This window comes from Metopolophium dirhodum, chromosome 1, assembly GCF_019925205.1.
Source record: "Metopolophium dirhodum isolate CAU chromosome 1, ASM1992520v1, whole genome shotgun sequence".
Lineage (NCBI taxonomy): Eukaryota > Metazoa > Arthropoda > Insecta > Hemiptera > Aphididae > Metopolophium > Metopolophium dirhodum.
In genome coordinates this window covers 23,957,965-23,983,276 of record NC_083560.1, presented here as the reverse complement: position 1 = coordinate 23,983,276, position 25,312 = coordinate 23,957,965, and the positions used below count along the sequence as shown (strand labels likewise).

Genomic DNA, 25,312 nt, shown 5'->3' with positions numbered 1-25,312 from the left:
ATAATATACTGATTTATATCGACTATATTAATATCATACCTATACTTACATACATACATACATACATACATACATACATACGAACATACATGCTCAAAATATAATAATATAATGGTACAATATCTAAAAATATTATACCTACAATTTTCAGATTATAATCCCATTCGAATAAACACCCCGCTAAAGCACACGTTATACATCGGAATGTATCACACACACATTCAAATATATTATAATATAGTTTACATATATACATATACTTACATATTTTATCCAAACAATTATACACACATCATTATCACAAGTCCCTGAACATATTATACAATTTACATAGTATATACTTACATATCAATAAAACACATCGTTAGCATACGATACATATGTTATATTTATATACATATAAATATGATATGACCATAATTTACAAACTATAATATACTATCAAACACACGATACCATACAGTACTCATCAGTTTTCATTCTGAACTTATATAATAATATTTACAACACACACGCGCTCAATATACATACAAATATATATATACATACATACATAAATACATACATACATACATACATACATACATACATACATACATACATACATACATACATACATACATACGAACATACATGCTCATAATATGATTTAAGATACCTACAACATCATACATATCTAAAAATATTATACAGTTTTCTTATCATATAATTACATACGAAAAAACGATTCGCCAAAGCATACGAATGTATTTCAAACACACACACACACGATAACAGTATCCCATATAGCATACAACCACCTACCAGCCACCCAGGCCTTTGTTCATTAAATTACATACAGACTCATACACACACACACACACACACACACAAACTCACACACAGTCTCAATTATGAAACATTCCAATCCAATAGAGTACCAACCTTTTCACCCCGCAACCCGTCCTCACGCCCTAACAACATCATCCGACTACAGACCTGTACAAGCCTGTAGTGACACGTCCGAGTATTGTCGATGAATTCCAGCCATAAAGTATAGTGCATAGTGCAAAATTAAATCAGTCTGTTAACTACCGTTCAAGTCGTGTTATTTCAGAGTTCTTACGGGGTTTTAAAGTGTATACAAATATTTTACAAGTATTATAAAATTAAGTTATTTATTTTACTTTAATGAACACCGTAGTTCATTTTTCTACCACTAGTTCTGATATTAGCGCATACGTTAATAATTTGCTTAGATAAAACTATTTCACACTGTTATTTAAAGTACAATATATTTTTCTATAATTCATCACCCATCTATTCGTTGAAGGGTAAAGTCTTGTTTCGCGAGTTTGACTAGTGTTCATCAGTTTTCATCAGACGTAATCATGTTCTCGTGTAATATATGTGATAAAACCTTTACAATGATTAAAAATCTACACAGACATGCCAAGTCACACGATGTATCCAATAAGATTTCATGCAGTATATGCTCAGAAATATTTACGCGAAAAGATAACCTCATCAGGCATAGCAAGGATAAACATCGTAAGTATTTTTTTTTTAAACTATTTACAGATTTATTAGATAAATTATATTATAAAACCAAGGCTACTATGTTTAATTATTACATTAAAACATATGTGGTGGTAATGTATACAAAGGTGTTAAACAAATTAATTAATTTGGTCGTTGAATTATTTTTTCAAGTACCTATCTAATTAATAACAATACTATTTTCAGCTTCAAATATTGTAGTTCAACAACAACCAACCATAACCAAGCAAGAAATTCAAGATTTTTTTACACCAGCTGAACACATTTACGATTATAATGGTAAATATATTATTCATAACTTTATATGTACATATATATATATATATTACTTACTTAGGTAATTATGGATAATATATTAGGTACTTTATAGAAAATAGAACACTTCATGTAGAAATATTACTTTATCGATGAATTAAAATAAATGTTGCTTTATAACCTTTCAAAATATTTAAAATAAAAAATGCTATTAGTTTTTTTTTTCTTCAAAATCGCATAAAACAATACCTGTAAAAATATAAGCATCTTAGTGAAAATACATAAAACCATACGGAAAAATCATAATTTCTTAACAAAAATAGGAAAAAATATTCTAAGTTGTATAAAATCATGGAAAACATAAAATAATTTAGATACAATCCTGATAAATCCTATAATTATCATAGTTAAACCTGTTAAGATCATAATAATATGTATATATACATTAAAAATGTTCGTAAAATTGTTCAATAGTTTTGATAAATTCATGTAATAATATATTAATTGAAAATATTTCCATACGATTATTGTCATAACGCTATTAAAAACATATATAAATAATTTTTAATTTTTATATATATTTTTAAGTATAAACAGAAATTGTAATAAATATATTTGACCATATTATACAATATATATATATATATAATAATACAATATGAATATCTTATTTTTCTATGAAAAACATATTATATATATTTAATATAATACCAATAAAAACATAAATAGGCATACTATTTATCTAAAGATCTTAATAAACTATTACGAAAGCCAGCGTATATACATCGTTCTGTTACTATTGTTTCATGCTACACAAAAGAACGTTGTGTATTATTACTATAACTGAGAGCTCTATATCATATTTGTTTTTGCTTTTACATATTATATAATATATATATATATATACATTACATATACATGTGTGTAATACTAGAGCTTGATACCTACCTCATTTTATTGATGCATATTTTTAAAAATCGTATTTTCTATACGATAAACACATCACTAAAATTTTTTTAAATTCTTAATTTTTCTTCAGGTACCTACTTTTACTAAAAAACGTTTATATTTATAACAACAATTTATCTTTTCTATCTCATTAAAATTTTTTATAGATTTTCAAGCTGTAACATGCATTTCTATAATGTTTAGCAATACAATAGTAAAATTTTTTTTTTTTCAGTTCAATCTCGCAATGGTCATAAGCGCCCATATCATACGGAAAATTCGAATGAAGCAGCAAATGCTAAAAAGACACGCATGAGCATCGTCAAGACACGAGGATTCATCAAGACAGGCACATCGTTATCGAATAAAATCAATTGGTATTACGTGAAAAATACAGATAACTTGACCAACTACAGAACATTTTTAGAATCAACAAAAAAAGACTTAATAGAACTACTCAAGTCACTATCAGCAAAACAAACAATTAAATATAATCTTAAATTAGAAGCAACATATGAACGCCCGAACGTAGAAAATTCAGCAGAGAATAGAGCATTTAAGACCTCAGCTAAGGAAATGTTTATAGATACAGATATTGAAGCTAAAATTAATCAAGATTTTGTCAACCTTTTGCTTGAAGAAGAAATGTATACTTCTAAAGGAAGTGGATTTACACTACAATCAATAGATGGTTTACTGTTAGGAGTATATAGTTATTTCCCTATGGGTGGTTCGTCTTATATTACACTTCCAGAGGACATAAAAAATAAAAAAGCAATTATCAATCCCCAAAACTCAGACCAACAGTGCTTCAAGTGGGCAATCATAGCGAGACACGTTTCGGGTAATGCCAAAAATCAAGTGGCTGAAAATTATACATCGCTCGAGGACAAATATAATTTTTCTGGTTTAACATTCCCAACACCTGTGAGGGAAATAAAAACATTTGAAAAAAATAACCCGAAAATATCAGTCAACGTTTATGGATTAAAAAAAGAAAAGAATAAGAAACATATTGTTTATCCACTTAAGGTTGCGGATGAAGAAAAAAAATATCATTTTGATCTCTTACTAATTACTGATGGTAATAAAAGCCACTACACCTACATTTCTAACCTTTCGAGGCTTGTGAGATCACAAAAAACATTACACGCCGAAAATGTTGTATTTTGCAAACGATGTTTTACCAGTTTTGACAATATACATACAAAATATAAGTTAAAAGGTCAGGCGGGACTTGAACAACACAAGTTGATATGTGGAGCACATAAGCCAATTCTGCCTAAGATGCCTGAGCCCGGTACATTGTTAGAGTTCGATGGGTGGAGTAACACTGAAAGACATCCGTTCGCGATATATGCCGATTTCGAGGCACTCCTTGTTAAATGCGAAGAAAAAAAAGGCAAAAAAACAGCAGCTTTTCAAAAGCACGAGCCAATGAGCTATGGAGTATTCGTAAAGGCTTCAGAAAACGTCCCCATTGAGTTGCTTGAGAAATATGAGATACCAACATCACCTATTATTAATCGCGGAAGCGAGTCACACCAGGATGTAGCCAAGCGTTTCGTTGATGAAGTGACAGAGATCGCGAGAAGAGTTCAAGATTTACTTAAAACAAATAAACCCATCATAATAACAGAAGAAGAGCAAATAGCACATGTATCAAAAAGTACATGCAATCTATGTGAATGTGATTTTTCTGTCAAAAACTAAAAGGTGACAGATCACTGCCATCTATCAGGAAAATTTAGGCAAACTTTATGCAATACTTGCAACCTGAAACTCCAAAAACCTAACTTTGTACCATGCTTTCTACACAATTTGTCTAATTACGATGCACATTTCATCGTAACCGAACTCGGAAATGACACTAAATCAATCTCAGTGATTCCGAACAGCGAAGAAAAATACATTTCATTTTCAAAAAACGTTACCAACAACTTTTCAATTCGATTCATAGACTCTTGTCGATTCATGGCATCAAAATTATCAACACTCGCAGAAAATTTATTAACACCAGGTTTCGAGAAGTTCAGAGAAACCGCAAAAGCATTCTTACCCAGAGATATGGATCTCGTCACACGTAAGGGTGTTTACCCATACGAGTTTACCGATAGTTGGGACAAGTTAGAAGAAACGATTTTGCCTCGGAAAGAAGATTTTTATAGCACATTAACGGAAGAACATATAGACGATGAGGAATACGAACACGCAGTCACAGTATGGAACCATTTCAAATGCAAAACCCTAGGAGAATATAGCGATTTGTATCTAAAAATTGATGTGCTGCTGTTGGCTGACGTGTTCGAAAATTTCAGAGACATGTGCATTTCTACATACAATTTAGACCCTGTTTACTACTTTACAGCTCCAGGTTTTAGTTTTGACTGTATGTTGAAATATACCAAAGTCAAACTAGAATTACTCTCTGATTTTGACACCCACTTATTTTTTGAAAATTCAATCCGTGGTGGCCTCACACAAGCAAGTATGAGGTACGCTAAAGCTAATAATGAAAAAACCCAAGATTATGATCCAACAAAGTCAAAATCATGGATAGTTTACCAAGATTGCAACAATTTGTACGGGTGGGCAATGTCACAGCACATGCCATACGGTGACTTTAAATGGGTGGAGCCTAAGTTAGACGGGTTAGATGTTTTGACGCCGACGTCAGATATAGGCAGAGTGTATGAGGTAGACATATCATACCCTAATGAACTCCATGACTTACACAACGATCTTCCATTTTTACCTGAGAACAAAATTCCTCCTGATTCAAAAGTGAAAAAACTTATGGCGACACTTCATTCAAAAAAAAATTACGTAATCCATTATCGAAACCTGCAGCAAGCCATAGCAAATGGTTTAATTGTAGAAAAAGTACACAGAGTTTTAGAGTTCAAACAATCGGATTGGCTTGCAAAATACATTAAATTAAATACTGAAATGAGGAAGAACGCGAAGAATGAATTCGAAAAGGATTTCTTCAAACTCTTAAACAATGCCGTTTTTGGAAAAACCATGGAATCTTTACGGAAACGTTTTAAGATGGAACTAGTTTCATGTCCACAAAGATTACAAAAACTAATCAACAAGCAAACATTTAAACATTGTACGACATACAGTGAAAATCTTGCTGCTGTCTCATTGGAAAACAAAATTATCATGTTTAACAAGCCAATATATATAGGTAACAATTTATTTTACTTGCATAAAAAAAAAAATGTCATATTTTAGTATTTATAATTTTTAATTATTTTTTTTAGGTTTCGCAGTATTGGATATCAGTAAAACCATGATGTACGATTACCATTTTAATGTAATGAAGGCGCATTATGGTGATAATATCAATCTCATGTATACAGATACAGGTAAATTATTATTATTATCCAATTTTTCTATTACAAACATTATATTTATTATTATTTATTTTTTTTATTAATTTATTTTTAGATTCACTGATATATCACATTAAGACTGACGATTTTTACAAAGATTTGAAGTGCAATTCAAACTTACTTGACCGGATGGATACTTCAGATTTGCCGATAGACCATCCATGCTACATTGCCGAACGAAAGAAAATTCCAGGATTGTTCTCCGATGAGGGAAAGGGACAGCTAATTACCCAGTTTATCGCGCTTCGAGCAAAGTCATACGCTTACATTTTGAACGACAAGGAGAAAATTAAGGCAAAAGGCGTCCGAGGGCACGTAGTTAAAAATCACATGACTTTCAATGATCATTTCGATTGCTGTTCGCGCCGGCGGTAGCGTCGTAATAGTCCGTCCACACCGACCGATCACACACACACACACACACACCGCAAGTTTTGTATTTATTATTTTTATGTCAATTGTGTCGTCCGTGAATTATTATGTAATATATAAATGTAGATAATGAATTATGTAATGCAGCCGCCGACGGCTCGCTGTGTGGAAGCTTTAACACGGCCGCCGGAATAGTCAGTCTATCCCGTTACGCCAACGCCGAAATTACGCTAATCGCCGGCATTTTATTAGATACATTTTTGGCTCGAATAGCCAACAATATTATTATACTTTTTGTAGGCGCGAATCGCCGCCAGTGTCTTTTTATTATTATTGTAATAATTCATTGTGTATTATAGGCGCGAATCGCCACAAATATTATTATACTCTTTGTAGGCGCGAATCGCCGTCAGTGTCTGTTATTATTATTGTAATAATTCATTGTTTATATAGGCGCGAATCGCCACAAATATTATATAGTTAGCATCGGCTCTAATAGCCGTTTGCATATTTTATTATTTTGTTGGCATATACCGCAACGCTAATCGTCGGGTTATTTTAAACAGTATCATATTATAACTGTACTTAGTTATTGCTATTTAAATTATTGTCTGGCTTGAATAGCCAGTGAATTTATATTATTATTGTTGTGTGTCTATTATAAAACTATTATACAGGCAAGGGTAGCAGCTGGCCAGCCGTGCACCGTCCAAATTGTGAGTTATTATTTATTATTTATTATTATATCCTGTTGGGCCAGAAGGGCCACAATATTATTAGTCATATTTATACCTTTATGTTGCTGTGAGTTTTTTTTATATTCCTTGTGTCCACAAATAATTATTTATTTTGTGTACAATACAACAACCATTTTTACCAGCAACCGTGTTATCCATTATTAAATAGAGTTACCTTTCTGTCATTATTTTATAAGCTTACACACTATCACATCTACACACTCACACACCCACCACACACTAGCACTCTCTGGTCTTGCACGGCGAACCCGTCCACTTCCTTTGAGTCGCTATAACATATATACACACAAACACAAGTCGATCGGTGTGTGAACGTTGCGTACAAGTATTGCTGTACCGGGCGCACGAGCTATAATTGTATCGTTCCCGGCGCGATCATTTTGGTGACCTCGACGTGATTATCATATTATCTAAGAGTCACGCGTAACAAGTATTATCGTCGTTATATATGTCATAATTATAATTGCCGATTTATAACGTTTCGTACGCGATTATATTATATCAAGAATAGCAATATTTGAATGAAATAAGCTGAGTATTTGTGTTTTATTATATAAATGTCACAAAGAATTACTAATGCAAATCAATATCGTTTTAGAGTTATCAATTACTGTTACATATATCTTGATTCGCTTAATTAATTGAGATTCGCGATATATTACTGTATATTCGTTCCTTATTAATTCGTCGTAAATTCGTAAGTTTATCGGATCAAGATCGCATTATTGTCATTATGGTTCTCGATGAGGATAATGAGAAACAGATGATCTTATTAAGAAAAAAACGTGGAGTGGTGAAGGCCTCATTAACACGACTTCGTAATTTTGTAAAGGAATTTGATCACAATGAACAGTCAATCTCTCTCCTCGAGTTTCGTCAAGAAGAATTACCTAATATAAATAAAAAATTTGACGCAGTTCAATGTGAGATTGAGTTAATTACGGAAGAACCAGAGAAGGAAGAAGAAGAACGAGCATTATTTGAAAGGAACTACTTCGAAACAAGATCTCAAATGCAAGAAATCATCAACACCCGGAGCTCTTCAAGTACGGTAGGGCCAAATACATCGTTTGGATCGTCAAGTAATACAAACCGGGTTAGATTGGCACCTATACCTTTGCCCACATTTAACGGTGACATTGAAAACTGGGAGGCCTTTTATGATGTTTTTCGCGCGTTGGTTCACAATGATGAAGGGCTTACGTCAGTACAAAAATTATATTATTTAAGATCCTGTTTGAGTGGTCCAGCTTTAGATATCGTTAGTTCAATCCCGATGGTCGACGGAAATTATGAGGTGTTTACCGAACGGCTGAAGCAGAGATATGACAACAGAAGCCTCGTGATACAGACGCACATAAGAGCGCTTCTTGATGCACCTCGTGTAGATACCGCTACCATAGAAGCGTTACAATTACTACATTCACACATTGGAAGTCATGTAGCTGCGCTTAAGGCCTTAGGCCAACCAATAGAGCAGTGGGACGCATGGCTAGTTACCATTATTCTAAGGTGTCTTGACAAGAATACGGCACATGAGTGGCAGCTTCGACAAGAGGACTCGCAATTACCCAAGTACATAGACATAGAAAGGTTTTTAGCCAGAAGATGTATTGCATTTGAAAATTCAAACTCGGAAATACAGTCACGATCTCATAGTCAACCAATGGCAACAGGCCAACACCAATCAACTAGTAAACAAAGAAAGTCGGAGAAAACTACCAAAATGGCATTTTTAGTCACTGGAAGGGGTCAGACCACAAAATGTCCATGCTGTACCGGGTTGCATAGGATATATGCGTGTGACAAGTTTAAGGACTTGAGTATAAATGATCGTCTAAATATTATACGAGACACTCATTTATGTTTTAATTGTTTGTCCGCGTATCATACAACGAAAACATGCAAGTCAAACGGTTCATGTGGAGAGTGTGGGTTGAAGCATAATACTCTACTACATTTCTCAAAAAGTGTATCCGATGACCAGAAGGTTAGCAATACAAGTGAAGGAGAATCATCTGCAACTGGTGCGTTATCAGCTACCTTATGGTCATCAGGGAACCGTTATGCATTTTTAGCTACAGCACAAGTGATCGTCAAAAATACAAATGGAATGCAGTTCATATGTCGTGCCGTGTTAGACAGCGGCGCTCAAGTGAATTTTATATCTAAAAGGTTACAAAACGTACTTAAACTATCAGGAGAAAGGGTTGCATTGCCAGTGAGTGGAATCGGTTCAAGCAGAACACAATCGACTACAAGGGTAGACATCAAGGTTTGTTTCCGAGTATCACCATTCCAAGCTAACATATCATGTTACGTGTTACCATCAATTGTCAACACATTATCATCAAGTACAAGACCCTCAGACGGCTGGGGAATCAAAAAAAATATACTCTCACAGTTAGCTGACCCTCAGTTCGACCAAGCAGGTACCATCGATATGTTAATGGGTGCAGGAATATTTTTTGAGTTGTTAGAGTCAGAAAGGATTCCGCTTCAAACTGGTAATCTCACATTACAATCCACAAAATTAGGCTGGGTTATGACCGGAGAGTTTAACGTTAATTGCTTAGTGAGTATTGGAGCGTCATTAGAAGACGAATGGCGAACAATGAAAACAGATCAAGGATTGTTCGGTAGGTTATCCAAGGCCAATAAGCGTCATGTAGAAGAACAGGAAACGGTACGACATTTCGAAAAAACTGCCACCAGGAGAGCTGATGGTCGGTTTGTGCTCCGTCTACCTGTAAAACCAGAAGTTAGCCAACTAGGCGATAGCATATCTATGGCCATGTCACGCTTCATTAGCGTTGAAAGAAGATTATCACGAGATGAACAACTACGTACCGAGTATGTAAAATTCATGACACAATATTTAGAAATGGGTCACATGGAGGAAGTAATTGAAAACGAAATTCCAACATCAAGGCAATTTTACTTACCACACCACGCAGTGGTCAAAACGGCCAGTCTAACTACAAAGGTACGAGTAGTTTTCGACGCATCAGCTAAGAGCTCATCAGGACTATCTTTAAACGATGTCCTAATGTGTGGCCCGAGTATCCAAGAAGAATTGTTTTCGATCTTATGTCGGTTTAGAAGTCATCAGTTCGTTATCACTGCGGACGTAGAAAAAATGTTTCGACAGGTAGAGGTTGCAGAAGAAGACCGAAACTTGCAGCGTATCGTCTGGAGGTCAAACCCTAGTGAAGCGTTACGGACTTATAGACTGGGAAGAGTTGCATACGGTACAACTTCTGCTTCATTCATGACCACAAAAATGTCTGTCAGTCCTATCAGAAGAATTCAACAGTCAGTTTCCCAATGCAGCTAAGGCAGTACGAACAGATTTCTACATGGAGACCTCCTGTCTGGTGCACAAACTGAGGAAGAGTGTTTACGTCTACAGAGGAATATTACTAGGATATTGAATTCAGCAAAAATGCCATTACGAAAATGGTGTTCAAACTCGCAGTCAGTACTCGAACATATCGACAACAAAAATGATGATGAGTTATTAGTGTTAGATTTGGGTGAAAATGACGTAATTAAATCGTTAGGCCTATGTTGGAAGCCAGTGGTAGACGTCTTTCAGTTCAACGTAGCGATTTCTGACAAGAACAGTGAAGCAACTAAGCGTAGTCTCCTATCCGCTCTAAACAGTATATTTGACCCACTAGGATTCCTTGCTCCAGTGTTGGTAAAAGGAAAAATTTTTCTGCAGCAACTATGGCTCGTTAAAGCAGATTGGGATAGTTCATTGTCTGTTGAAATAAAACAAAAATGGTACAATTACTGGTCAGACCTCGGTATGCTTAAAACACTGGAAATTCCAAGAAAGGCAGTCGCATGTGCAGGATTAAGGACCGAGTTTCACGGCTTTTGTGATGCATCAGAAAATGCCTATGGTGCATGTATTTATGTACGGTGTAAACTGCCAAGCGGAGTATGGCAATCACGATTATTGTGCGCATCTACTCGGGTCGCCCCTCTCAAGGGAGCTACAATCCCTAGATTAGAATTGGGAGGAGCCCTAGTACTGGCTCAGTTAGCAATGAAGGTAGCCAAGTCATGGAAGGTTGACATACATAAATTTTACCTGTGGACCGATTCAACTATAGTGTTGGGATGGTTGAATAGCCAATCTAGTCGCTTGAAAACTTATGTGTCAAACCGTGTTGCACAGATTTTAGATATTACCAATACTGAGCAATGGTACTATGTGAGGACTTATGATAATCCAGCAGATGTGTTATCGAGGGGTGTGAAGGCGCAAGACTTGAAAGGCATCGAGTTGTGGTGGAGTGGACCAAAATGGCTATCTCATGAGCAAAATGGTTGGCGATTCGAACGAGTATCACTGCCAACTGGAGAAGAATTACCTGAGCAGAAAACCGTACGTTTCGTTCTTTTAACAGTGCCGTTACCAATGCGACTTGTTGATTCATGCTCAAACTGGCAACGCCTACGTCGAGCAACTGCGTGGATTCTGCGGTTCATTGAATTCATAAAAACTAAACGCACCCCACAACTAGTACGCTCTCTGACAGTTAAAGAGTTAATGGTTGCTGAACAGAGACTGATAACTTATGCTCAAAGGGAGGCCTTTCCGGAGGAGCATGAAGCATTAGCAAAAAATAAGGACATTCCTGGTCGAAGCAAGTTAAGGTCATTGAACATCGGTCTAAGGTATGGCATGATAGTAGTGGGTGGTCGTCTTGACAATGCCAATCTTTCACAAGACCAAAGACAACCAATAATTCTTCCATACAATCACAGAATTACACAGTTGATATTCTTAGATTATCACATGAAATTATTGCATTGTGGTCCTCAGTTATTATTAGCGGAAATCAGGCAGAGGTATTGGCCGCTGTCTGGTAGACTATTAGCGCGCTCAACAGTTCGAAGGTGCGTGAAGTGTGTACGGAGCAAACCGACCTTTCAAATTCCAATAATGGCGCCATTACCAAAGGAAAGAGTACAATGTTCACGTCCCTTCACGTACACGGGCGTGGATTTTGCAGGACCGTTAATCATCCGAAGCGGAATCAGGGGTCGATCAGGAACAAAGGCGTGGGTATCAATATTCGTGTGTTTTTCTACAAGAGCGGTTCATATAGAAGCAGTCGAGGACTTAACGAGCAAGGCTTTTATAGCGGCCTTAAGACGATTTGTTGCTAGACGAGGCAAACCCGCAGAACTGTGGAGCGATAACGGAACAAACTTCGTTGGAGCGAACAAGGAGTTGACCAAATATACTCAACATCTTGGCAGTCAGCTAGCAAATGAAGGGATCACCTGGCGCTTCAATCCCCCATCAGCCCCTCATTTTGGAGGGCTGTGGGAAGCAGCAGTTAAGAGCGCTAAACACCACTTGGCTAGGACTACTGGAGAGGCAAAGCTAACTCTAAGTGAGCTCAGTACACTGCTATGTCAAATTGAAGCCTGCCTCAATTCCCGACCATTGACACCTATGAGCAGCGATCCTAACGACTTCACCTCACTTACCCCAGCGCACTTCTTACTCGGTGCACCTGTAACGTCGTTCCCAGAACCTGATTTAAATGGCGAAGAACCACATGCAATGCGACGTTGGAAATTTGTACAACATCTTCTTCAAACTTTCTGGAAGCGATGGCACATGGAGTACCTACCCCAACTACAGGTCCGTGGAAAGTGGACATCAGGAAGCTCCAACCTAGCCATAGACGATTTAGTAATTGTCAAAGAAGACAACCTACCGCCCTTTAAGTGGCACTTAGCACGCGTTATAGAACTACATCTAGGTTGTGACGGTAACGTAAGGGTTGTGTCCGTACGTAACTCTTCCGGTAAAACAATGCGCCGTCCAGTCGCAAAACTTTGCAAGCTCCCAATCGATGCAGAGGAGGCTGTTGAAAAATAGATTTCTCAACGGGGGGGAGAATGTTCGCGCCGGCGGTAGCGTCGTAATAGTCCGTCCACACCGACCGATCATACACACACACACACACACCGCAAGTTTTGTATTTATTATTTTTATGTCAATTGTGTCGTCCGTGAATTATTATGTAATATATAAATGTAGATAATGAATTATGTAATGCAGCCGCCGACGGCTCGCTGTGTGGAAGCTTTAACACGGCCGCCGGAATCGTCAGTCTATCCCGTTACGCCAACGCCGAAATTACGCTAATCGCCGGCATTTTATTAGATACATTTTTGGCTCGAATAGCCAACAATATTATTATACTTTTTGTAGGCGCGAATCGCCGCCAGTGTCTTTTTATTATTATTGTAATAATTCATTGTGTATTATAGGCGCGAATCGCCACAAATATTATTATACTCTTTGTAGGCGCGAATCGCCGTCAGTGTCTGTTATTATTATTGTAATAATTCATTGTTTATATAGACGCGAATCGCCACAAATATTATATAGTTAGCATCGGCTCTAATAGCCGTTTGCATATTTTATTATTTTGTTGGCATATACCGCAACGCTAATCGTCGGGTTATTTTAAACAGTATCATATTATAACTGTACTTAGTTATTGCTATTTAAATTATTGTCTGGCTTGAATAGCCAGTGAATTTATATTATTATTGTTGTGTGTCTATTATAAAACTATTATACAGGCAAGGGTAGCAGCTGGCCAGCCGTGCACCGTCCAAATTGTGAGTTATTATTTATTATTTATTATTATATCCTGTTGGGCCAGAAGGGCCACAATATTATTAGTCATATTTATACCTTTATGTTGCTGTGAGTTTTTTTTATATTCCTTGTGTCCACAAATAATTATTTATTTTGTGTACAATACAACAACCATTTTTACCAGCAACCGTGTTATCCATTATTAAATAGAGTTACCTTTCTGTCATTATTTTATAAGCTTACACACTATCACATCTACACACTCACACACCCACCACACACTAGCACTCTCTGGTCTTGCACGGCGAACCCGTCCACTTCCTTTGAGTCGCTATAACATATATACACACAAACACAAGTCGATCGGTGTGTGAACGTTGCGTACAAGTATTGCTGTACCGGGCGCACGAGCTATAATTGTATCGTTCCCGGCGCGATCAATTGCCTTTTCGCTGATGGCGAAAAAGAGAACTTTAAACTGTATACTAGGGAAAATGTATCCATCAGATCATTCAACCATAAGATACGAACAATCAAATCCAAAAAATTATGCTTCAACCGACAAGATGATAAGCGGATAGCAAAGACCGATAGAATACATACCTACGCTCATGGACATTTTAAACTCGATTGTTAATTGTATTTAAAAAAAAAAACTATAAACATACATATAAATTTGTAAATTATTTTTAATTTTATAAATGTTTAGGTTAATTTAATTTTTATTTTGTGAAATATCTCTGTAGATATTAATTAGTTTATTATTTTTGTAAAATAGCTGTGTAGATATTATTGTGTTTTGTTTTTTATTTTGTAAAATATCTCTATATATATATTAAATTGTTTTTTTTTTGTAATAAAGCCACTTATCATAATTCAAATCTTTTTATTATTTTTGATATATTATTTCCTTTTCTCGCATGTATAATTCTTTACATCTCAACATACATTGTAAAGGTACATGTATGCTAGAACAATATAAGTATACTATCATGGCTTCATATTATTTAATGCTAAATGTTGGTGTATGTATCAACATTAACTCACCATGGAATGCTGAGACGTGTCTTGTTCATAGTTACAGCTATAGATTTGTTAAAAATAAAACAGCCTGAGTTAATTGAATATAAGTTTTATAGTATGATTCGATAGTAAAAATAATATTAATGAAAACACGGGTACTTAAATTTCATAAATTCATTAAAAATATGTAAAAATATCATAATTATTTTAATAAAAACATCTATAATCAACAATAATTTTGTCAAATTTGCATGAAAATATCTTAAATTCATTGACAAATGAACATATATTAGCTATATTGTTATCAAATGTACATAAATAATTTGATTTGATTAAATATATTTATAAATATGTAAAATAATCTGCTCTAATACAAATATTTTAAACATAGCTAACAAAATTCGAAATATAAGCAAAAATAAATATCTCGCACAACAAAACCAGTCAGTTAAAAAAAGAAAGGTTACTTCATCTTCACCATGTGAAGATGTAGTCATGTTGGATCATGACCTTTCTTTTTTTAACTGAACCTACAGGAAACTAACTTAACCTAACCTACATAAAACTAACTTAATCCAGGTGGATGGTGAGGGGGGGGATATATTCGTGCACGTTTGTGAGTGGTTGTGTTGATGTATTGTATGATCTTTAATGTAGCTCGAGATAAACAAAAACCGTGTGAATTCGCCATACTCAGTTATATTGAATATATTATCTATCGATGATTCTGAATGACTTTATAAATTTAAATAAAAAACAATTTTAACTGTGCACATTAGACTGGTTTTGTTGTGCGAGATATTTATTTTTGCTTATATTTCGAATTTTGCACAGTCTAATGTGTCTAATGTGCACAGTTAAAATTGTTTTTTATTTAAATTTATAAAGTCATTCAGAATCATCGATAGATAATATATTCAATATAACTGAGTATGGCGAATTCACACGGTTTTTGTTTATCTCGAGCTACATTAAAGATCATACAATACATCAACACAACCACTCACAAACGTGCACGAATATATCCCCCCCCTCACCATCCACCTGGATTAAGTTAGTTTTATGTAGGTTAGGTTAAGTTAGTTTCCTGTAGGTTCAGTTAAAAAAAGAAAGGTCATGATCCAACATGACTACATCTTCACATGGTGAAGATGAAGTAACCTTTCTTTTTTTAACTGACTGGTTTTGTTGTGCGAGATATTTATTTTTGCTTATATTTCGAATTTTGCACAGTCTAATGTGTCTAATGTGCACAGTTAAAATTGTTTTTTATTTAAATTTATAAAGTCATTCAGAATCATCGATAGATAATATATTCAATATAACTGAGTATGGCGAATTCACACGGTTTTTGTTTATCTCGAGCTACATTAAAGATCATACAATACATCAACACAACCACTCACAAACGTGCACGAATATATCCCCCCCTCACCATCCACCTGGATTAAGTTAGTTTTATGTAGGTTAGGTTAAGTTAGTTTCCTGTAGGTTCAGTTAAAAAAAGAAAGGTCATGATCCAACATGACTACATCTTCACATGGTGAAGATGAAGTAACCTTTCTTTTTTTAACTGACTGGTTTTGTTGTGCGAGATATTTATTTTTGCTTATATTTCGAATTTTGTTAGCTATGTTTAAAATATTTGTATTAGAGCAGATTATTTTACATATTTATAAATATATTTAATCAAATCAAATTATTTATGTACATTTGATAACAATATAGCTAATATATGTTCATTTGTCAATGAATTTAAGATATTTTCATGCAAATTTGACAAAATTATTGTTGATTATAGATGTTTTTATTAAAATAATTATGATATTTTTACATATTTTTAATGAATTTATGAAATTTAAGTACCCGTGTTTTCATTAATATTATTTTTACTATCGAATCATACTATAAAACTTATATTCAATTAACTCAGGCTGTTTTATTTTTAACAAATCTATAGCTGTAACTATGAACAAGACACGTCTCAGCATTCCATGGTGAGTTAATGTTGATACATACACCAACATTTAGCATTAAATAATATGAAGCCATGATAGTATACTTATATTGTTCTAGCATACATGTACCTTTACAATGTATGTTGAGATGTAAAGAATTATACATGCGAGAAAAGGAAATAATATATCAAAAATAATAAAAAGATTTGAATTATGATAAGTGGCTTTATTACAAAAAAAAAACAATTTAATATATATATAGAGATATTTTACAAAATAAAAAACAAAACACAATAATATCTACACAGCTATTTTACAAAAATAATAAACTAATTAATATCTACAGAGATATTTCACAAAATAAAAATTAAATTAACCTAAACATTTATAAAATTAAAAATAATTTACAAATTTATATGTATGTTTATAGTTTTTTTTTTTAAATACAATTAACAATCGAGTTTAAAATGTCCATGAGCGTAGGTATGTATTCTATCGGTCTTTGCTATCCGCTTATCATCTTGTCGGTTGAAGCATAATTTTTTGGATTTGATTGTTCGTATCTTATGGTTGAATGATCTGATGGATACATTTTCCCTAGTATACAGTTTAAAGTTCTCTTTTTCGCCATCAGCGAAAAGGCAATCGAAATGATCATTGAAAGTCATGTGATTTTTAACTACGTGCCCTCGGACGCCTTTTGCCTTAATTTTCTCCTTGTCGTTCAAAATGTAAGCGTATGACTTTGCTCGAAGCGCGATAAACTGGGTAATTAGCTGTCCCTTTCCCTCATCGGAGAACAATCCTGGAATTTTCTTTCGTTCGGCAATGTAGCATGGATGGTCTATCGGCAAATCTGAAGTATCCATCCGGTCAAGTAAGTTTGAATTGCACTTCAAATCTTTGTAAAAATCGTCAGTCTTAATGTGATATATCAGTGAATCTAAAAATAAATTAATAAAAAAAATAAATAATAATAAATATAATGTTTGTAATAGAAAAATTGGATAATAATAATAATTTACCTGTATCTGTATACATGAGATTGATATTATCACCATAATGCGCCTTCATTACATTAAAATGGTAATCGTACATCATGGTTTTACTGATATCCAATACTGCGAAACCTAAAAAAAATAATTAAAAATTATAAATACTAAAATATGACATTTTTTTTTTTATGCAAGTAAAATAAATTGTTACCTATATATATTGGCTTGTTAAACATGATAATTTTGTTTTCCAATGAGACAGCAGCAAGATTTTCACTGTATGTCGTACAATGTTTAAATGTTTGCTTGTTGATTAGTTTTTGTAATCTTTGTGGACATGAAACTAGTTCCATCTTAAAACGTTTCCGTAAAGATTCCATGGTTTTTCCAAAAACGGCATTGTTTAAGAGTTTGAAGAAATCCTTTTCGAATTCATTCTTCGCGTTCTTCCTCATTTCAGTATTTAATTTAATGTATTTTGCAAGCCAATCCGATTGTTTGAACTCTAAAACTCTGTGTACTTTTTCTACAATTAAACCATTTGCTATGGCTTGCTGCAGGTTTCGATAATGGATTACGTAATTTTTTTTTGAATGAAGTGTCGCCATAAGTTTTTTCACTTTTGAATCAGGAGGAATTTTGTTCTCAGGTAAAAATGGAAGATCGTTGTGTAAGTCATGGAGTTCATTAGGGTATGATATGTCTACCTCATACACTCTGCCTATATCTGACGTCGTCGTCAAAACATCTAACCCGTCTAACTTAGGCTCCACCCATTTAAAGTCACCGTATGGCATGTGCTGTGACATTGCCCACCCGTACAAATTGTTGCAATCTTGGTAAACTATCCATGATTTTGACTTTGTTGGATCATAATCTTGGGTTTTTTCATTATTAGCTTTAGCGTACCTCATACTTGCTTGTGTGAGGCCACCACGGATTGAATTTTCAAAAAATAAGTGGGTGTCAAAATCAGAGAGTAATTCTAGTTTGACTTTGGTATATTTCAACATACAGTCAAAACTAAAACCTGGAGCTGTAAAGTAGTAAACAGGGTCTAAATTGTATGTAGAAATGCACATGTCTCTGAAATTTTCGAACACGTCAGCCAACAGCAGCACATCAATTTTTAGATACAAATCGCTATATTCTCCTAGGGTTTTGCATTTGAAATGGTTCCATACTGTGACTGCGTGTTCGTATTCCTCATCGTCTATATGTTCTTCCGTTAATGTGCTATAAAAATCTTCTTTCCGAGGCAAAATCGTTTCTTCTAACTTGTCCCAACTATCGGTAAACTCGTATGGGTAAACACCCTTACGTGTGACGAGATCCATATCTCTGGGTAAGAATGCTTTTGCGGTTTCTCTGAACTTCTCGAAACCTGGTGTTAATAAATTTTCTGCGAGTGTTGATAATTTTGATGCCATGAATCGACAAGAGTCTATGAATCGAATTGAAAAGTTGTTGGTAACGTTTTTTGAAAATGAAATGTATTTTTCTTCGCTGTTCGGAATCACTGAGATTGATTTAGTGTCATTTCCGAGTTCGGTTACGATGAAATGTGCATCGTAATTAGACAAATTGTGTAGAAAGCATGGTACAAAGTTAGGTTTTTGGAGTTTCAGGTTGCAAGTATTGCATAAAGTTTGCCTAAATTTTCCTGATAGATGGCAGTGATCTGTCACCTTTTAGTTTTTGACAGAAAAATCACATTCACATAGATTGCATGTACTTTTTGATACATGTGCTATTTGCTCTTCTTCTGTTATTATGATGGGTTTATTTGTTTTAAGTAAATCTTGAACTCTTCTCGCGATCTCTGTCACTTCATCAACGAAACGCTTGGCTACATCCTGGTGTGACTCGCTTCCGCGATTAATAATAGGTGATGTTGGTATCTCATATTTCTCAAGCAACTCAATGGGGACGTTTTCTGAAGCCTTTACGAATACTCCATAGCTCATTGGCTCGTGCTTTTGAAAAGCTGCTGTTTTTTTGCCTTTTTTTCTTCGCATTTAACAAGGAGTGCCTCGAAATCGGCATATATCGCGAACGGATGTCTTTCAGTGTTACTCCACCCATCGAACTCTAACAATGTACCGGGCTCAGGCATCTTAGGCAGAATTGGCTTATGTGCTCCACATATCAACTTGTGTTGTTCAAGTCCCGCCTGACCTTTTAACTTATATTTTGTATGTATATTGTCAAAACTGGTAAAACATCGTTTGCAAAATACAACATTTTCGGCGTGTAATGTTTTTTGTGATCTCACAAGCCTCGAAAGGTTAGAAATGTAGGTGTAGTGGCTTTTATTACCATCAGTAATTAGTAAGAGATCAAAATGATATTTTTTTTCTTCATCCGCAACCTTAAGTGGATAAACAATATGTTTCTTATTCTTTTCTTTTTTTAATCCATAAACGTTGACTGATATTTTCGGGTTATTTTTTTCAAATGTTTTTATTTCCCTCACAGGTGTTGGGAATGTTAAACCAGAAAAATTATATTTGTCCTCGAGCGATGTATAATTTTCAGCCACTTGATTTTTGGCATTACCCGAAACGTGTCTCGCTATGATTGCCCACTTGAAGCACTGTTGGTCTGAGTTTTGGGGATTGATAATTGCTTTTTTATTTTTTATGTCCTCTGGAAGTGTAATATAAGACGAACCACCCATAGGGAAATAACTATATACTCCTAACAGTAAACCATCTATTGATTGTAGTGTAAATCCACTTCCTTTAGAAGTATACATTTCTTCTTCAAGCAAAAGGTTGACAAAATCTTGATTAATTTTAGCTTCAATATCTGTATCTATAAACATTTCCTTAGCTGAGGTCTTAAATGCTCTATTCTCTGCTGAATTTTCTACGTTCGGGCGTTCATATGTTGCTTCTAATTTAAGATTATATTTAATTGGTTGTTTTGCTGATAGTGACTTGAGTAGTTCTATTAAGTCTTTTTTTGTTGATTCTAAAAATGTTCTGTAGTTGGTCAAGTTATCTGTATTTTTCACGTAATACCAATTGATTTTATTCGATAACGATGTGCCTGTCTTGATGAATCCTCGTGTCTTGACGATGCTCATGCGTGTCTTTTTAGCATTTGCTGCTTCATTCGAATTTTCCGTATGATATGGGCGCTTATGACCATTGCGAGATTGAACTGAAAAAAAAAAAATTTTACTATTGTATTGCTAAACATTATAGAAATGCATGTTACAGCTTGAAAATCTATAAAAAATTTTAATGAGATAGAAAAGATAAATTGTTGTTATAAATATAAACGTTTTTTAGTAAAAGTAGGTACCTGAAGAAAAATTAAGAATTTAAAAAAATTTTAGTGATGTGTTTATCGTATAGAAAATACGATTTTTAAAAATATGCATCAATAAAATGAGGTAGGTATCAAGCTCTAGTATTACACACATGTATATGTAATGTATATATATATATATATTATATAATATGTAAAAGCAAAAACAAATATGATATAGAGCTCTCAGTTATAGTAATAATACACAACGTTCTTTTGTGTAGCATGAAACAATAGTAACAGAACGATGTATATACGCTGGCTTTCGTAATAGTTTATTAAGATCTTTAGATAAATAGTATGCCTATTTATGTTTTTATTGGTATTATATTAAATATATATAATATGTTTTTCATAGAAAAATAAGATATTCATATTGTATTATTATATATATATATATATTGTATAATATGGTCAAATATATTTATTACAATTTCTGTTTATACTTAAAAATATATATAAAAATTAAAAATTATTTATATATGTTTTTAATAGCGTTATGACAATAATCGTATGGAAATATTTTCAATTAATATATTATTACATGAATTTATCAAAACTATTGAACAATTTTACGAACATTTTTAATGTATATATACATATTATTATGATCTTAACAGGTTTAACTATGATAATTATAGGATTTATCAGGATTGTATCTAAATTATTTTATGTTTTCCATGATTTTATACAACTTAGAATATTTTTTCCTATTTTTGTTAAGAAATTATGATTTTTCCGTATGGTTTTATGTATTTTCACTAAGATGCTTATATTTTTACAGGTATTGTTTTATGCGATTTTGAAGAAAAAAAAAACTTATAGCATTTTTTATTTTAAATATTTTGAAAGGTTATAAAGCAACATTTATTTTAATTCATCGATAAAGTAATATTTCTACATGAAGTGTTCTATTTTCTATAAAGTACCTAATATATTATCCATAATTACCTAAGTAAGTAATATATATATATATGTACATATAAAGTTATGAATAATATATTTACCATTATAATCGTAAATGTGTTCAGCTGGTGTAAAAAAATCTTGAATTTCTTGCTTGGTTATGGTTGGTTGTTGTTGAACTACAATATTTGAAGCTGAAAATAGTATTGTTATTAATTAGATAGGTACTTGAAAAAATAATTCAACGACCAAATTAATTAATTTGTTTAACACCTTTGTATACATTACCACCACATATGTTTTAATGTAATAATTAAACATAGTAGCCTTGGTTTTATAATATAATTTATCTAATAAATCTGTAAATAGTTTAAAAAAAAAATACTTACGATGTTTATCCTTGCTATGCCTGATGAGGTTATCTTTTCGCGTAAATATTTCTGAGCATATACTGCATGAAATCTTATTGGATACATCGTGTGACTTGGCATGTCTGTGTAGATTTTTAATCATTGTAAAGGTTTTATCACATATATTACACGAGAACATGATTACGTCTGATGAAAACTGATGAACACTAGTCAAACTCGCGAAACAAGACTTTACCCTTCAACGAATAGATGGGTGATGAATTATAGAAAAATATATTGTACTTTAAATAACAGTGTGAAATAGTTTTATCTAAGCAAATTATTAACGTATGCGCTAATATCAGAACTAGTGGTAGAAAAATGAACTACGGTGTTCATTAAAGTAAAATAAATAACTTAATTTTATAATACTTGTAAAATATTTGTATACACTTTAAAACCCCGTAAGAACTCTGAAATAACACGACTTGAACGGTAGTTAACAGACTGATTTAATTTTGCACTATGCACTATACTTTATGGCTGGAATTCATCGACAATACTCGGACGTGTCACTACAGGCTTGTACAGGTCTGTAGTCGGATGATGTTGTTAGGGCGTGAGGACGGGTTGCGGGGTGAAAAGGTTGGTACTCTATTGGATTGGAATGTTTCATAATTGAGACTGTGTGTGAGTTTGTGTGTGTGTGTGTGTGTGTGTGTATGAGTCTGTATGTAATTTAATGAACAAAGGCCTGGGTGGCTGGTAGGTGGTTGTATGCTATATGGGATACTGTTATCGTGTGTGTGTGTGTTTGAAATACATTCGTATGCTTTGGCGAATCGTTTTTTCGTATGTAATTATATGATAAGAAAACTGTATAATATTTTTAGATATGTATGATGTTGTAGGTATCTTAAATCATATTATGAGCATGTATGTTCGTATGTATGTATGTATGTATGTATGTATGTATGTATGTATGTATGTATGTATGTATGTATGTATGTATTTATGTATGTATGTATATATATATTTGTATGTATATTGAGCGCGTGTGTGTTGTAAATATTATTATATAAGTTCAGAATGAAAACTGATGAGTACTGTATGGTATCGTGTGTTTGATAGTATATTATAGTTTGTAAATTATGGTCATATCATATTTATATGTATATAAATATAACATATGTATCGTATGCTAACGATGTGTTTTATTGATATGTAAGTATATACTATGTAAATTGTATAATATGTTCAGGGACTTGTGATAATGATGTGTGTATAATTGTTTGGATAAAATATGTAAGTATATGTATATATGTAAACTATATTATAATATATTTGAATGTGTGTGTGATACATTCCGATGTATAACGTGTGCTTTAGCGGGGTGTTTAATCGAATGGGATTATAATCTGAAAATTGTAGGTATAATATTTTTAGATATTGTACCATTATATTATTATATTTTGAGCATGTATGTTCGTATGTATGTATGTATGTATGTATGTATGTATGTAAGTATAGGTATGATATTAATATAGTCGATATAAATCAGTATATTATATATATATATTTTTTCAATTGTAAATAAAATGGTAGGTAATGTATTTGAAGGGGAAGGGGTAAAATATAAGTCGAACAAGTGTTCAATATAGTCGATACAAATGTGCATCTGAATAAAATACATATTTTTTTTAAGGGGAGGTAATGTATTTGAAGGGGAAGGGGTAAAATATATGTCAGACAAGTGTTCGATATAGTCGATACAAATGTACATCAGAATATTATACATATTTTTTTTTTTAAGGGGAGGTAATGTATTTGAAGGGGAAGGGGTAAAATATATGTCGGTCACGTGTCGGATCGGGTGGTATGTGACGAGTGTATGTGTGTTGCGGGTTGCCTATATCGAGTAATTAATACAAGTTTCGGAGGAGCCTGTACTACGAATTGCCTATACTGAGAGGCCTATCCTTTAACATGTAAAATTTAAGGGGGAGGAGCTCCAGAACCTACATATTTATACTACTATTGTTGCATCACGAATATCAGAAGCACCGGTGATACAGTAAGATACATAATATTATCATTCTTACCAATAAATTATGTTAGTTAAAAGTAATTTATATTTAAAATTGTTTTTATGAAATCGGGATCTGTTTAACTTAACTGCTTTCTGCAGTAGTAGAATAAAAATATAGCAAAGTATAGTTTTACGGTGTATGGTTTATAAGAGATATGGTAGAGAAATAGAATTAAGGCGATGATCCGCTCGAATTATTAGGTTTAAATATCCGCACATTTACGCATCACACGACGTAGGTACTAACGAAATAATTCTATGCTGTCTCACTGTATAACAATGTGTAAGTAATTCTATCGGTCGTCCGACCAAGATAAGATTCGATAGGTAGTATTTATTTATTTTATACTATATATTGACAATTCAACGGATACCAAAAACTATCGATTTCGTGAAATAAACACCATTTAAAATTAACAATAACTTATAAAAATCAAAAAATTTAAGTAAAAAAATTAAATTCTCAATAATCTATGAATATGTTATTATACGCATTATGTTCAAAATATGCAAAAATATGCAAAAAAAAATTGGTTCTATTTAAACGAGAATAAACCAAATCGAGGCCAAATTGACTACCAAACAATTTTGACTTAGGAAAAAAAAACTTGCAAATGCATATAAATCCTAGCCCTAGTAATGACCATGTCGTGCAATTTTTAATACATAAATACTACTTAGAAGTTGTCAATAAATAAACACAAAAATAGTCGTACGATTATTAATTAATGGTGATTACGATTAACGAATAACGATG

The 25,312-nt window shown here is 33.3% G+C and overlaps 5 protein-coding genes across 5 annotated transcripts; 3 read left to right on the top strand and 2 right to left on the bottom strand.

Annotated features, from left to right (window-relative positions):
- Positions 1 to 1,028: 1,028 nt before the first annotated feature.
- On the top strand, positions 1,029 to 6,518 carry LOC132934695 (uncharacterized). The gene is made up of 6 exons (XM_061001022.1): positions 1,029 to 1,530; positions 1,726 to 1,818; positions 2,978 to 4,411; positions 4,484 to 5,935; positions 6,012 to 6,116; positions 6,199 to 6,518. Exons 1-6 carry the CDS (start codon positions 1,371 to 1,373, stop codon positions 6,516 to 6,518), a joined length of 3,564 nt encoding a protein of 1,187 aa, XP_060857005.1. The 5' UTR covers positions 1,029 to 1,370.
- Positions 6,519 to 8,006: 1,488 nt separating this feature from the next.
- Positions 8,007 to 10,610, top strand: LOC132934686 (uncharacterized). Its single transcript, XM_061001012.1, has one exon. It carries the CDS (start codon positions 8,007 to 8,009, stop codon positions 10,608 to 10,610), a length of 2,604 nt encoding a protein of 867 aa, XP_060856995.1.
- A 108-nt stretch (positions 10,611 to 10,718) lies between these two features.
- On the top strand, positions 10,719 to 13,184 carry LOC132934675 (uncharacterized). Its single transcript, XM_061001003.1, has one exon. The coding sequence runs from the start codon at positions 10,719 to 10,721 to the stop codon at positions 13,182 to 13,184; it is 2,466 nt and encodes an 821-aa protein (XP_060856986.1).
- Positions 13,185 to 17,346: 4,162 nt separating this feature from the next.
- Positions 17,347 to 19,322, bottom strand: LOC132934664 (uncharacterized). Its single transcript, XM_061000995.1, has 3 exons — positions 18,104 to 19,322; positions 17,923 to 18,027; positions 17,347 to 17,840 (listed from the first exon to the last, which is right to left on the bottom strand). The coding sequence occupies exons 1-3, from the start codon at positions 19,320 to 19,322 to the stop codon at positions 17,347 to 17,349; spliced, it is 1,818 nt and encodes a 605-aa protein (XP_060856978.1).
- Positions 19,323 to 19,663: 341 nt separating this feature from the next.
- LOC132935003 (uncharacterized) lies at positions 19,664 to 23,002 on the bottom strand. The gene is made up of 3 exons (XM_061001436.1): positions 22,506 to 23,002; positions 22,218 to 22,310; positions 19,664 to 21,060 (listed from the first exon to the last, which is right to left on the bottom strand). Exons 1-3 carry the CDS (start codon positions 22,663 to 22,665, stop codon positions 19,856 to 19,858), a joined length of 1,458 nt encoding a protein of 485 aa, XP_060857419.1. The 5' UTR covers positions 22,666 to 23,002; the 3' UTR covers positions 19,664 to 19,855.
- Positions 23,003 to 25,312: the final 2,310 nt, after the last annotated feature.